Source organism: Myodes glareolus, chromosome 2 (genome assembly GCF_982192425.1).
Source record: "Myodes glareolus chromosome 2, mMyoGla1.1, whole genome shotgun sequence".
NCBI classification, from domain to species: domain Eukaryota; kingdom Metazoa; phylum Chordata; class Mammalia; order Rodentia; family Cricetidae; genus Myodes; species Myodes glareolus.
In genome coordinates this window covers 449,403-466,909 of record NC_142027.1, presented here as the reverse complement: position 1 = coordinate 466,909, position 17,507 = coordinate 449,403, and the positions used below count along the sequence as shown (strand labels likewise).

The 17,507-nt window shown below is 37.2% G+C and overlaps 1 protein-coding gene across 1 annotated transcript in view; it reads left to right on the top strand.

Moving 5' to 3' along the window:
- LOC125393630 (uncharacterized) overlaps nt 1-17,467 on the top strand; it is a 33,282-nt gene extending 15,815 nt beyond the window's left edge. The window contains exons 5-8 of the mRNA XM_087896672.1: nt 10,707-10,794; nt 11,673-11,799; nt 11,995-12,055; nt 13,199-17,467. Of these exons, the coding sequence (XP_087752798.1) occupies nt 10,707-10,794; nt 11,673-11,799; nt 11,995-12,055; nt 13,199-14,162 (1,240 nt within the window). The 3' untranslated portion in view covers nt 14,163-17,467. The remainder of the gene's footprint in view (nt 1-10,706; nt 10,795-11,672; nt 11,800-11,994; nt 12,056-13,198) is intronic.
- Nucleotides 17,468-17,507: the final 40 nt, after the last annotated feature.

The following is a 17,507-nucleotide window of genomic DNA, read 5'->3' as shown; positions in this document are numbered from 1 at the left end:
TATTTATTTATATCAGTTTAAAGGAGGTTTTCTTAACCTTTGTAGTCCCAGATCCCTTTGGGGAATCAAATGACCCTATCTCAGAACTGGCCTAAGACCATCAGAAAGCACAGATATTTTATATTATAATTCATAACAGTAACAAAAATATAGTTATGAAGTAGCAGTGAAAATAATTTAATAGTTGGAGGTTCAACACATTGGGAGGAACTGTTTTAAATGGTCACAACATTAGGAAGATTGAGAACAACTGGTTTATATCAATGTCTCCTGTAGCTCAGGCTTCCCTCACACTATGTAATTGGGAAATGCTCTGAACACCTAATCCTGCCTCTGCTACCCAGTGCTGGAAAGACAGTCCTGCAACTCATTCCAAGCTGGACCTTGCCTGGTCTGTGGGAAGGAGAAATAGATTAGTGAAAGAGTATCCTCCAACTTCTCCATATTTTATTGTGAATTTATAAGTGAAGTAAGACCGGTGTAAGAATTTAGTTCACTGACCAATTGTAAAGCAAGCATAGTCACAACAGAAAAGGGGATGGACAAGAAAGAGGGTGAAAGCTTTCCTGCTGTGACAGTAGCTGACATTAGCAATGAGAAGTGACACACCACAGACCATGCATTCAAGAATCGGTATAAAAACTGAACTTATTATTAAACCAAATTACTCTAGTTATCATAGTTGCAAACTAGAAGAACTGGATAAAATGGTGTGGTTCTGCCTATCATGACTGTATACCCTGAGAGAATGATGTGAGTTGTACTTGGTGTGCTGTAATACAGATCCCTAATCTCTGGAGCACATGACCATGAAGCTTGTTTCTTCTTTTTAACCATATTTTTTTGATATTATAATTACATTATTTTCACTATCCCTCTCTTGCTTCCAACTGTTCCCATGAACCTTTTATTATATTCTAATTTATGGCCTCTTTTTGTTTAACAATTACTGTTTGAATGTGTCCTGTGTTTGGTTGCAGGACCTCCCAGCTATGAAGTAAAGGGATGGCTACATTGGACATTGAGTGTATAATGGAATGTGTACACATAGGACTGTGTGCCTTGGAGGAGGAACAGGAAGTGCTCTGGGAGAATGGAGGATTTTACTAAACTACAAATTAGGGTCTTGTCTCACCATAGTGTGGAAGGACAAACCTGGAGGGTTTTTGTACTCTAAGACATTTGATCTCTATTCACCCAGTAGGATAATTGCTAATGTTTTGAAGCCAGGATGGGTGATCCTAGCTAATGAAGGACTCTTCTAGGCAATCAGGAGCACCAGTAGGAGGTAGTTTACAGATTCTTTACAGGATTCTCTTGTTCTGCTGAAGGGAGCTGTAAGGAGGACTACAAAGCCATGCCACGGTGAATGTAGGAGCCACTGTGCCCAAACCAGGAAGAGCAGGTTGGCTGAGCTGTCAGAGCTGCTTGGAAAGGAATGGACCATGAGCCAGACAGGTTATGTTAATTTGAGTGGTGACCTGGGTAGTGGCCCTCGGCCTCTCAGCTTTGTTGAGTGTGGATTCCTTGGGGGAAGGGGAGACTCTGCCATACTGGTGTGGGAAACTATGAGCTTATATTATTGTTACCTCATGCTATGTAACTGAAAATTACTTTAAACAACTAATCCTGCCTCTGCTGCCCAGTGCTAGATAGATAGTCCTGCAACTCCTGCAGGACTGGGCCTTGACTGGTCTATGAGAAGGAAAAATAGAACAGCTAGTGAGTGACCTACAGTATCTCTGTCTTTTAGTGCTTGCTTATAAATTAAGAGGGATCTGTGCAAGAATTGAGTTTATAGATCAAGCCTGAAGCTGGTAGATTCACAGTGCAGAAAGGGAGAGACAGGCAGTGGTTGAGAACTTTCCTACTTCAACAGTAGTTGAGAGATTAGTAATGTTTAACTATGTACTGATTGCCTAATTAGGAATTAGGTAATCAATTTTAGATGCTCCATAAGTGTCTTGTTGGCCATTTCTTGTTGTCCACAGGCCAAAGCAATCAAGAATATGGATAAAGAACTGACCTCATGAAACCAAATTGCTATAGTTGCAGTCGTTCAACCAAAATAGATCTGAGTAAAATGTGGCCCTGCCTAACAGGACTGTTATTTTACTGGTTTTAAATGTACACCCTGAGATAAAAGGTTTGGGAAATCTTTCTGTGCCTAATATAAATCCCCAGTTTCTGAAGTACATGGCCATAAACCCTGTTTCACTATTTTCAAAATAATTTTTTGAGATTTTAACTATATCATATCTACATTCTCTTTCCTGTCTCCAAGCCTCACCATGACCCCCTATTATCTTCTAATTCATGGTCCATTTTTCTTTAAGAATAGTTTTGAATGTGACTTGTATTTGTCTGCAGGATTTCCCAGGTATGAGGGGATGGGTTAACTGCATTGCACATTGAGTGTGTAATGAAATGTGCACACAAAGGACCCTGTTCTTTGGATGAGGAACAGAGTATACTCTAAGAAAGTTGATGAATCTCTACTAAAATATAAACTTTGTGGACTAGAACCCTGTCTACTGGGCTGGAACGGCAGAACAGGGAAGTACTGTGCTGTCTGGTGATCTCTGATCACCCATTAGGGGAGCTAATAATATTCTGAGGCCAGCAGGGTGGCCTTAGCCAATGAGGTACTCTGAAAGTCTTAGCAATCAGGAATAGTAGTGGCAGGTAGGTTGCACATTCTTTCCAGGATTCTTCTCTACTTTTGTTTTGATGAATTGTAAGGAAGACTATAAGCTATGCCATGCTGAGTGTAGGGTGTTCAGGGAAGGTCTGTTGAGCTATTCTTTCTGCTGGGATTTGGATGGACCATGAGCCAGGCTATGGTTATGTTGCTCTATGTAATGACCTGCACAGTGCTCCTTGTCCTCTGAGCCTCCCTGTGTATGGAATACCTGTGGAGAGGGAGACTGCAGCCAAACATTGATATGGTAGGATATTATGCTAGTAATTTCACTGCCCAGTGTACAAACAGAGTCATGATTTTGGTGTGCAGTGGGTAGACAGATTGGGAAACTGATAATCTGATTTCTAGAAGTTTTGAATATGCAGTCTACTTTCAAGTTTGTCTTATAAATGTTTTAAATAGTTTAAGAGCTGGTAGAACTATGGTGATATTGTCTTTTAGTAATACATGATTAAAATGCCTCTAACTTTTTCCTACCACCAGCTGCAATGGTGTGATTCAGTGATGTTTAGTTCCAGGGCCAAAGGGAGTTTCTGAGCTGCGGAGGTTTCTTAGGTGTGTATGGTGTTGGGCAGGTAGATAGAGCAGAATCTACACGTTGTGCTATAATCCATTTGACAGGAAGTAGATATTATTCTATATTGGGATTGGGCATCATTGGGGCTGGGTTTGCCTGAAAACACCAGGAAGTCTAAAGGGCTGCAAAACCATAGCAAGAGATCATCTGTTTTTGCAAAGAGGGCTCTAGAGCATGGGACCTCACTAGAAGAAATACCAGTAGCTGAAGGGTCAGAAACAACAGTTTCGGGGTCACTTTGAAGTAATTTTGTGAAAATTGTGAAGTCTTTATTTAATTTCTATACACATAGAATCATAGGTAGCTGGCTAACATTGGTCAAGACCACACGTTTCCTGACTAATTTTCCTTTGGTCTTTTGATTAATAGCTGACTATATTTTTCTGCTTTTATTCTTGGCTTTCTCTCTCCATCCTCTTTCCCAAATACCTTACACATTCTTGATTGTTCAGCTTTGTGGTAATTTTTTTTTTCCCTGAGACAGGGTTTCTCTGTAGCTTTGAAGCCTGTCCTGGAACTCTCTCTGTAGACCAGACTGGCTTCAAACTCACAGAGATCCTCCTGTCTCTGCCTCCTGAGTGCAGGGATTAAAGGTATGTACAACCACCACCCAAAAAGAAGTCATAGTATGTCAGTGTGTTTTTTTCATAATTATTTTTTCATAATTCCATTGATTACTCTGAGTGCTTCCAATATGAATGTAGCTTTGTAATCAGCTTTCCTGTTGTAAATTTTTGAGAATTGTCATTGTACTGTATTCATTTATGGTACAGATTTACCATACACATTATCTTCATTTTAATGCATCACGTTTCCAAGGATCATTTATTTACTTTATATATTTAGGTTTTGTTGTTCTTGTTGTTAATCTATGAGAAACTTTTGGTTTATTGGATTAAAGGTATTATGGATGTTGGCAGGTGGCTCAGCACATATTCATTTTGGAGGTGACCTGAGATCAGATACCTACACTCAAGTTGTGAGACTCATAACTCTACCATTTCAGATCCAGGGCATCTGAACCCCTCTGTTTTGTATATTACTTGTATACATATGGAAGACATTCTCACTCATGCGCAAGCATAGCAAAAAGCAGCAATAAATTTGTTTTCAAAGTGCTTGTGACTTATAAAGCAGTTAGAGTAAAACAAGTTGCTTTAGGTGTCCACTGATTCTTTAAAAATCTGTTATCTTGAATTTTGTTTTAAAATGTTTTCATTTCCTCACTCTGATTGCAGACATACAGGCAATCATCAGTCAGGGAGAGCAAAATGGTATCTAAGTGATCCTAACAGACATATTTTTCTTTACTATAGGATAATGAGATTTTATTTTAGTAGTCAATGCCACTTTCTATAAAAGCAAGACATGAGAAGGTTTCAAGTGATTTCTTAGAGTTTGATTTTGGTTAGTATCTTGTAGTTTTTATTTAAAGGAGCATACTATGTCTTTGTGTCTTTGTCAGTGATACCCATCTGTGTTGTTGATTTTATTCATTGTTATTTAAGTATATTGCTTATTTTCTGGAAAATAATGGTCTCACAAATTTTGTATTCAGATTTCTCATGTTATGAGTTCTTTGTGTTTTTGTTGGTTTGGAAAGATTCTGTGGAGAGACAGTTTTAGTTTTCTCTTTATCTTAGATGTTTGCCTCTTTCGATATCCTGGCATATCTATCTTTGATTGTGTTTTTGCTGCTTAAGTGATTGATATGATTAATACATTGCCTTTAAATCATTAAAACCTTCTTGTATATTATTGTCTCTTTCTAGATAGCCTCAGCTATTAGCATGACATAGCTTAGATTGATCTGAGAAAATACCAATTGAGAGTATGCCTAGTTCAGAATACCTGATTTAGGTATCTGAGAGAGATTTGTTGATTTTGATTGATATAGAAAGGCTCTTCCACTGAGTTGGCAATATCTGAGCAAGCAGCCCTGGGATAGATAGGAGAGCTAGTTGAGTACAAGGCAGTGACAAAGCAAGAGGGAAAACCAGAAAACAATTGTTCCACTTGTTTTGCCTTTAGTTATTAGCTTGAGTATCTAGCCTAAGCTCTCATAAGGAAGAATTGTGAAATAGGGTTAACAACCAAATAGACATGTTCATTACCTGAGTTGCTTTTGATTGCATAATTTAATAACAGCAACAGAGAAGAAAGTTGAAACATAAATGGGACTCAGAGGATTTTGTTGTTGCAAAGGATCTGGGAATGTTGACTCTTATAAGAATGCTTAAGATATTAGAAAACTGGACAAAGAGCTTAATCATCTGTTCTTGTAGGACCTAGAAGATAGAAATGTTGCAAGTAATGGCTGACAGTGAAGGTAAAGGTCATAGGATTTTACTGGGCAGTAGGCTCTTCATGGAATCATGGAGCTGGCCCAGCCTAACTCCCTTGAGAGACCAGGTTAAAGTCCATGGTTCTTGGGTCACTATATACCTCCCAGTTCCTGACAGACTGTTGCATTCCCTCAAGCAGTGAAGCATTCAGGCTGACTTGAGCTTCTTTGTATGATCCCTTAGTAGTCAAGGAATCATGAATGCTTAACAGGACAATTAAACTTAGATATTAATCTTATGTGTGCTGTATAGCTCGCATACTTCATTATATCCTTTTATAGACAAAGGGTGCTTGGTCAATTCCCCACTGCCCAGACTTGTAATAATTATATAGAAATTTTATTAATTATAAGACTGCATACCCAATAGCTTAGGCTTCTTATTAAATAACTTTTACATATTAAATTAACCCATTATATTAATCTGTGCATTGCCACATGGCTGTGACCTATTGTTAAGGTTCCATTCAGCATCTGTCTCCTTCAGTGGCTACATGGCATCTCCCTGATTCTGCCATCTTTTCTCCTCTATCTCCATTTGGCCTTCCCACTTTGTTCTATTCTGTGCTACCATAGGCCCAAATCAGTTTCCTTTTTAACCAATGTGAATAAAACATATTCACAGCATACAGAGAGGAATTGCACAATACCCCCCTTTCTATCTAAATAAAAAGAAAGGTTTTTAACTTTGATATAGCAAGATTACATATAACAAAAAAAATCATCAAGCAAGAATTATAGTTAAAATATTTAGTCCATTTAATTTGGCAAATTAAGGAAAATACTCTATCATATATTCAATCTTTGTGAGTCTAAAGTTTTATATCTCATCTATTATAATTATAAAACTGTCTTTCTTCAACTCCAGCAAAGACTCCAGATGAATATATATTTCCTAAGTTATAAGCACTTCCAAAACTCTAGAATTGACAAAGACATCTTGCTGCCTGGACCGTTTCCCAAAGTTCTTTTGTAACATTGGGGCATCCATCTTCAGTTTACAGGCCCAAAGTGTCTGGCAGACTTTTCCATGAAGCAGAAAATTTCAAAGACAGTTCCACCTATAATGGCAGTTTCTCAGTCACCTTTTTTTGTGTCCTTCAGAATGTCTAACAGACTCTTTCTTGAAACAGGTACAGTCTCACCTTCTTTAGGCAACTTTGACTGTCATTTTTTTGTAGGTCCTGCATGTGCAGTTTATACAACATGCCATCAAACAATCCAGCCAAGAGCAGTTTCTTGCCCAAATGGCTAGCCTTGTCACATTGAAGGCAAATTCCATAATGAGTTTCTTCAATGCCCATCAACCTCTCTGAAATAATTGGTGCTACCAGAAGGAGACATGTCTCACTGTCGTGAAAAGTCCTGTTTTTAAAACATTTAAAATGCCATATTCTGTGTGTCTTTGAAAGCTTTGAAGAATATCTATCCATATGAACTCTATCTCCCTACATCTAGAAAGCCTAGCTAATATGACTACAAATTTAACTATTATAAATGACTATCTATTAATTTGTTTTTAACAAATACCTTAAACAAGAGCAAAGATTCATTTAACAAAGTTGACCTTAAATTTGTATCAATAGACCAAATCTATACAAGTGCAAAGTATTATTTCTATATCATATCCCCTTTAAATGTAAATAATCATTTATAAACAATATTTGGGAATTTTGGAGTAGTTTTCTCCAAACTGCTTTCTGCTTTTTGTTGGGCTAAGTATTTTTGAGGGTTCATGGAACCTATCAGGGGATCTTGGTCCATCAAACCACCTTATTCTGGAAGGAATCAACAGGTTCTCATCCTCTGCAGAAACAAAAGCAGAACCTTTTTTCCAAAGCAACATCCTTAGACCCAAATTTTGAAGTCAAAATACCTTTAAACTATATATTGGTTTGGCTTAGCAGCCCATAAAATGAAATGTCTCTCTGTACTTAACTCATTCCCAATCAAAAAACTCAAAGAAAATACAATAATACATATAATCTATACTCTGTGTATTTCCCATCTTTACATGGCTTATTTTTCTTTACTCCTTTAATCTGTAACTGTCTTTTCTCTCCCAAGCTTGCTTACATTTATACACTGTGACCCATTTACAGGTCTTTTAATCTGAATCTGTTTATTTGCACATTTGTAATTATTTTCTGACCAGAAGCACGTTTTTAAAATGCTGAACAGGCATGGCTAGGACCAACTCCTCAGCCCTGCCTGCTTGCTCTACTTAGTCCAACATGGCAGAGGTATGTTTATTGCCAGCTCTGTGAGCCATTCTCTGTGCCCCAGCTCCAGGAACTTGGTGTGTCTATGTCTCCATTAAGCAATTTCTTACATGGTGCACACAGACCCCATTTCAGTGCAGTTCCTCCCAAAAGAGTCAGAGCTATTTGTGTCATCACGAAGCAGGAAACCCTTCCCTAAAGAAGCTGGGCATCAATTGTTGCCAATGCTGAGTCAGGAAGATCTCTCTTATAGGAGCTGTGGCACCCTTGCTTGCTGTCAGCTAACAAAGCCCATCTAGAAAAATATGTGGCTTCCAAGAAGTCTTACTTCACTCTGTTCTTTTGTGTCTAGATTTTTTTTAACTTTCTCAAGTATTTTGTTGATGAAGTTGCCTCATTTTGACACCATTCTGTTGACAGAGGCTCTTTGTTTCCTGGCTGTCCAGAAATAATTACACAGAAACTATATTGATTACAACGCTGCTTTGTCAATAGCTTTGGCTTCTTATTAAGTAATACTTACATCTTAAATTAACCCATTTCTATTAATCTGTGTATTTCCAATGGTTGTAGCCTACCAGTAAGTTTCCATCAGGCATCTGTCTCCTTTGGCAGTTACATAGTATCTCCCTGACTCTCCTTTCTTTCTCCTCTATCTTTGCTTGAAATTCCCACCTTGCTCTATCATGTGCTGCCATAAGCCCAAAGCAGTTTTTTTTGTATTAACCAATGGGAATAAAACATATTTACAGCTTACAGAGGCGAATCCTATATGATCTTGGAAGCTACAACTGTTTAGATCCTAGAAATTATCATTATCTTCTATTTTTGAAAAATAAGGAGCGCTTCTTAAAATGCTAAGCACTTCTTATGAACTTAAGCTGTGCCATTGGTAGAGTAAATATGGCCTGCCTGCTTTCTCCACATTGTACAAAATGGCAGAGGTATATTTGTTGCTTCCAAGAGCCATGTACATTGCCCCATTTTCAGGCATACACGGGGTCTAAGTTGTCATTAGCAATCTGCTCACAGATCCCATAGTCAGTCCTCCAGGAAGAGTAAGAGTTCACACTGGCAGCACAATACGGAAAGCCAGCATTTCAAAATCTTCAGTTTTATTCATTTGTTTATTTATTTATTTATTATTTAAAATTTCCACCTCCTCCCCACCTCCCTTTTCCCTCCACCTCCCCACCTCCCCCTTTCTCTCTAGTCCTAAGAGCAATCAGGGTTCCCTGCTCCATGGGAAGTCCAAGGTCCTCCCCCCTCCATCCAGGTCTATCAAGGTAAGCGTCCAAACAAACCAGATTCCCACAAAGTCAGTCCATGCAGTAGAATCAAAACCCAATGCCTTTGTCCTTGGCCTCCCAGTCAGGTCTCATTGACAGCCACATTCAGAGAGCCCAGTTTGATCACATGCTCCACCAGTCCCAGTCCAGCTGGCCATGGTGAGTTCCCATTAGATCAGTCCCACAATCTCAGTGGGTGGACGCACCCCTCATGGTCCTGACTTCCTTGCTCATGTTCTCCCTCCTTATGCTCCTCATTTGGACTTTGGGAGCTAAGTCCAGTGCTCTAATATGGGTCTCTGTCTCTATCTCCATCCATCACCAGATGAAGGTTCTCTGGTGATATGCAAGATATTCATCAGTGTGGCTATGGGACAAGACCAGTTCAGGCACCCTCTCCTCTGCTGCCCAAGGAACAATCTGGGGACCTCTCCTTGGACCTGGGGACCCCTCTAGAATCAAGTCTCTTGCAAACCCTAAAATGGCTCCCTTAATTAAGATAATTACTTTCCTTCTCCCATATCCACCCTTCCTCCATCCTACCCATCCCATTTCCCCAAGCTTTCCCAAATCCTCCCCTTCTCCCTTCTCTCTACCCATCTCCCCTTACATCCACCCCCCACACTCCAATGCACTCAAGGTTTGCCTGGCAATCTTGTCTACTTCCAATATCCAGGAGGATAACTATATGAAAATCTTCAGCTTTTTCTCTGCTACCTCTAAATCAGGAAAACTTCTCTAAAAGGAGCCGCAGCATGTTACCAGTGAGCAAGTCCCATTTGGGGAAATAAATGTGGCTAAACTTCATTATTTAGTGTCTAGAATTCCTTTCCTAGCTCTCTAAGATTTTAAGTTGATTTTAGTTGGCAGCATTGGCATTAGTTTGTTGTGGGAAGCTGCTTGTTAGTTCCCATCTGCTCAGTCCCAAAATAATCACACAGAAACTGTATTAATCAAATCACTGCTTAGCCCATTAGCTCTAACTTCTTATTGGCTAACTCTTACATATTAATTTAATCAATTTCTATTAATTTGTATATTGCCATGTGGCTCTGACTTACCAGGTAAAATGGGTTTTTATATCCTCAACCTGTTCTTTGTGCCTGCTGTGTTGTAATTGAAACTAATCAGTCAGCTTTCTTCTTTTGCTGGTATAACTTTCCACCATCATAAACTGTATCACTAAATCACACAAGATTCAGTAGAATTAGCTGCTATTTGGTGCTAAGGTGGTTTGGTAGCCTACTGTTTTCATTTTTGTTTGTTATTTTTTGAAGACAAGGTTTTTCTGTGTAGCCCTTGCTGTCCTGAAAGTAGCTCAATATATCAGGCTGGCTTCACACTCAGAGAACCTCTGACTCTGACTCCCAAGTCCTGGGATTAAAGGTGGGCTTTTTAGTTTTTATATTGTTGTATGGTGGCTTTGTTCTTATCGAGCATATGCTATTGTACTGAGCTTCACCCATATCGTTAATTTTAAAATTTGACAGAGGGTATCATTATGTTTCCCAGGATGGCATGTATTCATGACATTAATACTGCCTGTGCCTTCTGTGTTATTGGATTGCAGGTGCATAACCTTCTTTCTGCCTGTTTTGATTGTTTGGAAGTTTTATTTTAAAAAGAGTATTATACCTGAATGCGTGGATATGCACCATGTGAGTACCTGGTCCTTACATTGATCAAAAGATGGTATTAGAAACCTTGAACTTGAATAATGGATAGTTATGATTCCCCCATGTAAGTCCTTGAGCCTACCTGTATGCAAGACCAGGAGGACTCTTTACTGTTGAGCCATCTTTCCTGCTCTGTGTTGATTATTTGTAATCAGCATATTAATTTCTGTTGCTTTCATTTGTCCATTTATAATTTCTTAAATACAGAATGCCTTTCAGTAAAATCTCATTTATGTTGCACTTTAAATTGGGGCACTTCAGATTTCTGGTAGATGAATAAAGAGTTGAAGTGAATGTGTAACTCTTTGTAGAAACTTCAGCAAAAGCCTATGAGTTATTTTTAGCTTTTATGTTTTTTGATTGATTTTTTTTCCCATGTGAAACAGGTATTTAACATGTATTTCTGGCTGCCATTGAAGTGATTGCATGGATTAGGCTGGTATTCAACTCAGAGGTAGATAGAAATACATATCTCTGCCTTCTGAGTGCAAAGATTAGAGGCAAGATTCAATGCAATCAGTTTTTTCATTTTATTTTCTTTTTTGTAGTTAGGAATTAATCATTCATACAATTTTTCATATCTGTACTCTGTACTGTTGATCTGTTTATGTATCTTTCATTGTTGGTTAGTAGGCATTTCTCTTGCAAGGTGATATCCCATTCAAAGGGTTCAGAATGGCAGAGGTGAACCTCCTATTCAGTTTGCTTCTAAAGTGTCTTGGTGATTAAATTATGATGTCTTTGTCATGGAATAAGTATGGGGAGCACCAGAATTCTATGACTATACTATCAAAGAATTACACATTTACAGTGTTGTCAAAATCATACTTTCTGTTGTACACATGTATGGGATATTTTAGAATTCAGTGACCTATGATGACGTGCATGTCGACTTCACTTGGGAAGAATGGACTTTGCTGAATCCTTCCCAGAAGAGTCTCTACAAAGATGTGATGGTGGAGACCTACAGAAACCTCACTACTATAGGTAAGACTGTATTATCTTTTATGTTTCGTATAAGGGGACAACTATTCATTGGTTACCGATGCTCTTTTGTAATATAATTGAGAAAGAAGAATGGGGTAAATAAATCAGGCATGGTTGTAAGGCTTGCTTCAAATGGTAACTAAATTTTTTACAATTTTTAATATAATTCATACAATTTCTGGCATTATATTTTAGGATACAGTTGGGAAGACCACAATATTGAAGAACATTGTCAAAATTCTAGAAGACATGAAAGGTAATTTTCATGTATAAGCTGAAACAAATGTACCTCTGAAGAATTTGTAATTAATCCTATATGTTTTAAGCAAAAGCAACATGTAAATAATAAACTACATTGATGTTTATTAAATTCTCACAAAATCGTATACCTTAATTTCAGATAGGTGAACTACATTTGCAAGCCATTCTTTTAAGAAAGAAGTTAAGAAAACAATGTCCTGACCTATAGTACCATTTGAATCATAATACAATGAGAGCTATACTGTAAAGTTGTCAATCCATTTATTTCAAATTATTCATATTATAAAAGATATACATGTTGAATAGGTGATAAGTAGATCTTTAAAACTATCTCTTACACTTATAGTCCATAGAAAAGGTAGTTTAACCCATATACTTGTGACTGTGTAAGTTTAGTGAGGGGGCATTTAGAGTTACAAATCAAGGGGCAGCTTTTTTGTAGTTGCCTTAATCCGTATATCAAAAGTCTATGAGGACAGAAGTCAAACTGTGTGAACTCAATGTGGAAACCTTATATTTGTTATTCTTCCTTTACTAGGTACATCATTTATTACTTACTCTGGATACAAGACACATGAGCATAGGGATGTGAAAAGATATAACATACCTCTCTCTCAGAACAAATAGAAAATATGTAGCAGTCTCCATGTTGAGTATACTTATTGAATTTGATGTACACGTATACAAGTAATTGGTTTTCTAGTTTAACTGTTAATATATCAACAAACTCAAATTTCAGAAAAGCACCATGAGTACTAGAACTGTGTAAATACTTCTCTGTGTCATAGTTCATTTAGCAAATGTAGGATCACTCACAGTATAGGAAATGTTATGAATGCAATAAGAGTGTTAAAGCTCTGAGTTTTTTCAGTTCTCTTCAAATACATGCAAATTCTCATACAGAAAAAAGATTCTGTAAATGTGAACCATGTATTAAAAGCTGTTATTAGTTATCTTCAAAGATGAAAAGCAAGCCTTAATGAAGGGGAAAAAGAAGATTGTAAACATGGTGATAAAACCTTAACATATAATTCCTCTTTAAAATAGGACTAAATTGTAAAATTAATTTATTCAGATAAAAATATTCAACAATGTATTGAATGTAGTAATGCTTTCACATGTACCATTATCATTGTAGGCATGAAAAAAGTCAAACTAGAAAAATAAGTTCTGCATATACTCAATGTGTTAAAACCTTTGCATGTGACAGTCATCTTGACAATCATGAAAAAACAAATACTAGACTGAAATGCTATGAAGAAAATGAGTGTGGTAATGCCTTTTCACATCACAGTCATCTTCAAATGCATAAAAGAACAAGCACTGGAGAGAAACCCTATGAATGTAAACTATGTGGTAAAGCCTTTGTATGTCACAGTGGTCTTCGAAAACATAAAAGAACCCATACTGGAGAGAAACCCTATGAATGTAATCAGTGTGGTAAAGCCTTTGCACATTACAGTGATCTTAAAAGGCATGAAAGAACCCATACTGGAGAGAAGCCCTATGAATGTAATCAATGTGGTAAAGCCTTTACACATCACAGTAATCTTCAAAGTCATGAAAGAACCCATACTGGAGAGAAACCCTATGAATGTAATCAGTGTGGTAAAGCCTTTGCACATCTTAGTACTCTTCAAATGCATGAAAGAACCCATACTGGAGAGAAACCCTATGAATGTAATCAGTGTGGCAAAACCTTTGCACGTCACAGTAATTTACAAAGGCATGAAAGAATCCATACTGGAGAGAAACCCTATGAATGTAATCAGTGTGGTAAAGCCTTTGCACATCACAGTCATCTACAAAGGCATGAAAGAACCCATACTGGAGAGAAACCCTATGAATGTAATCAGTGTGGTAAAGCCTTTGCACATCACAGTCATCTACAAAGGCATAAAAGAACCCATACTGGAGAGAAACCCTATGAATGTAATCAGTGTGGTAAAGCCTTTGCACAGCATGGTAATCTTCAAACTCATGAAAGAATCCATACTGGAGAGAAACCCTATGAATGTAATCAGTGTGGTAAAGCCTTTGCACATCACTGTGCTCTCCAAACACATAAAAGAACCCATACTGGAGAGAAACCCTATGAATGAACAGTTGGGGTTAGAACAAAAACCTTGTCTCAAAAAAAAAGAATTAAAATTAAATAAAAAGGAAGGAAGAAATGAAGGGAAGACACTAACAAACATGCTAAATTGAGCAAGGAAAAGCCCATCAGGCCTCAACTCTACACAATGAACTGACTAAAGCTGGAGCATGAAGGTACTCTTTTCCAGGAAAAAGCTCATCACTTGACTGCATGGTGCTAAAAATATCAACCTGGAAAACATACACACCAGTAACTCAATATGGAAAGAACAGGTTATATTTAGGAATATATATGTATGTACATATATATATATATATGTATATATATATATATATATGTAATGATAATTAGTGACAATAGAGGCTATGGAAGGAGAGCTGGGGGAAATATATGAGAGGGTATAGAGGGAGAAATGTAATTATTATAATCCTCCAAACAAAAGCAAAAATAATTTTAAAACTTCCACTAAATATATAGAATCAATAAGGAAAATATGATACATTTACGCAATGGAGAATTACACAACAGAAAATAAAACAGCATCTTGAGAATAACAAGAAAATATATCTAGAAAGCATCATATTGAGTGAGGTAACCCAGACCCAGAAAGACAAATATCATATGTACTCACTTATAAGTGGCTTTTAAACATAAAGCAAAGAAAACCTGCCTACAAATCACAATCCCAGAGAACCTTGACAACAATGAGGACTCTAATCTATATGGCAGTAGAAAAAGACAAGATCTCCTGAATAAATTGGGAGAATGGGAACCATGGGAGAGTGTAGAAGGCGAGGGGAGAGGTAGGGAGAAGAACAGAAAAATGTAGAGCACTTGAGAGGCAGAGAGAGACAACTGAATCTCTGTGAGTTCAAGGACAGCCTGGTCTACAGAGTTATCCCAGGACAAAGATATACAGAGAACCTGTCTCAAAAAGTAAAGGTAAAAATAAAAGAAATAGAGGTTAAAGTAAAGCCACATAAAGATGGAAAATACACAGAGAATCTTGATACTGTATGCTATTATGCTCTCTTTGAACTGTGTGAATGCTGAGGAAGAATCAACAACTGCTAAAAGATATTTATTGATAAATACTGCTGAACTAATCCAAGATAGATATTTTGAAAATACTTTGACTTTAAAGTTTGGATCTAAGGTTATGATGCATTGGAAAAGTTCTTTCTTTGTTTACACAGAGGATGAAACCCTATGGATTGCTTCTATCCCAACATGGTATGATAGAATCCATCCTCCTGAAAGGTTGCTATGAACACCCTCAAGAAATTACTTTTCTCAACTGCTGACTGAGATGAATCTAGCACACAGTTTATACCATAAAAGACCTGATTAACAGTGCCCCTATACAGCAGGAAGAAGTTTGGAGAGAAATAACTATGTCCATATTCCCAAATATTGCTTATAAATGTTCTTTTACATTTAAAGGGGGATATGATATATATATGAATAATTTGCATTAGTATGGATTTTAAGGACAATTTTGTTATATGTATATATATTTCTGATCTTGATTGAGGTATTGTGATTGTGTAGTTCATTTAAAAATGCAATGTAAAATTAAAAATATAGGTTGTTAATGGATAATCATCGATAATAGTCAAGCTAGTAGTAATGTTAGTTTGATTTTCTAGATGTGCATAGATATATTTAAGATAGGCATTCTTCATATCTTTAAAAGACTACAGAACATGGCATTAAATGTTTTAATAAGTTAGGGCTTTTCATGACAATGAGACACATCTGCTCCTGGCGGCACCAATCTACTTCAGGAGGAAGATGGGCATTGAAGAGGCTCCTTATGGAGTTTGATAGCCATTTGGGCAAGAAACTGCTCTTGCCTGGACTGATGCATAGACTGGACACAAAGAACCCACAGAGAAAGGACTGCTGAACTTGCCAAAAGGTGATTTGATCTTTCGTTGTTTCTGATTCATGAAAGAGTATGCAAGACATTGTGCAGGACACAGCAGATAGTGACTGAACTGTCTTTAAAAGTTCATGCTTCGTGGAAATTTCCTGCTTCATGTCTCTGGATACTATGGGCCTGTAGGCTGAAGATGGATGCCCGAACGGTACAAAAGAACTTTGGGTGACTGTACAGGCAGTGAGATGTCTCTGTCATTTCTGGATTTTTAGAAGTTGCTTATTTCTTGTTTAATTAGGTAATATTATATCCTTCTGGAGTCTTTGATGGAGTTGAAGAATGTTAAGTTATAGTTTTCCTTAGTTATGATGCAAGATGAAATAGATATAAATATTGTAACTGTAATTCTTGCTTGATAACTGTTTTGTTATATGTAATTTTACTATGTTAAAGTGAAAGCCTTTCATTTTTGTTTCAATAGAAAAAGGGGAAATGATGTAGGTGGTCCTTCTGTCTGTGTGTTATTTTCATTGGTTAATAAAGAAACTGCCTTGGCCCTCTGATAGGACAAAAAAATTAGGTAGTCAGAGTAAACAGAACAGAATGCTGAGAAGACGGCAATGAGGCAGACACCATGGAGCCAGCCACCAGGTCAGATATGCTGAATATTTTCCAGTAAGCCACCACCTCGTGGTGCTACACAGATTATTAGAAATGGGTTAATCAAGATGTGAGAGTTAGCCAGTAATTAACTCTACAGATAATGGGCCAGGCAGTGTTTAAATGAATACAATATGTGTGCTGCTGTTCCCAGGGCTAAGCTAGCCGTGTGGGAGCCAGGCAGGATAAAAAGCAGGCCTGCCCAAAGCTTCTTACTACATTTTGTAGTCTGAAACTTATGCTGAAAATGTTTGCTATCAGTAAAATCGATTCTCATTCATCATCAACTGTCTCTCGATAAAGCAACAAGTAAAGTTGAAGCATTCTCTTGTGCAACCTGCATTAGAACACAGGTAAGCAAGACACATTTTAAAATGAAAATTTCAATAAAATGTGTCCATTTCTAAATTCTGGCTGCTAGAGTCTTCTGTTTTTGAACAAACCTGAGACTTTTTTCCCTAGCATGGGAGATTTTAAACATTTCTCATAAGCAGAGAGTTTTCTCTGTAAATTAAGCTCCAGGGAAAAGGATCCATTATGGAAAGCAAAGCCTAACTTCTGTGCCATAAAGGTAATAAAGTTGAACTAAAGATGTATGTCCTAAAAGACTAAAAATTATTCTCTGTGGAACCATCCAGGTTTAGTTAAAGTAACATAAAGTGCATGTAAAAAAAAAATCATTTGAACTGAATTTTTACCATTATAAAGATTAAATGACACTCATTTAACTGGAGATATTTTCAAGTAAAGTGTTAAAATATTAAGAAGTTGTTCTTGTGTCTGAGTCTATTGACCCTACTAATAAGT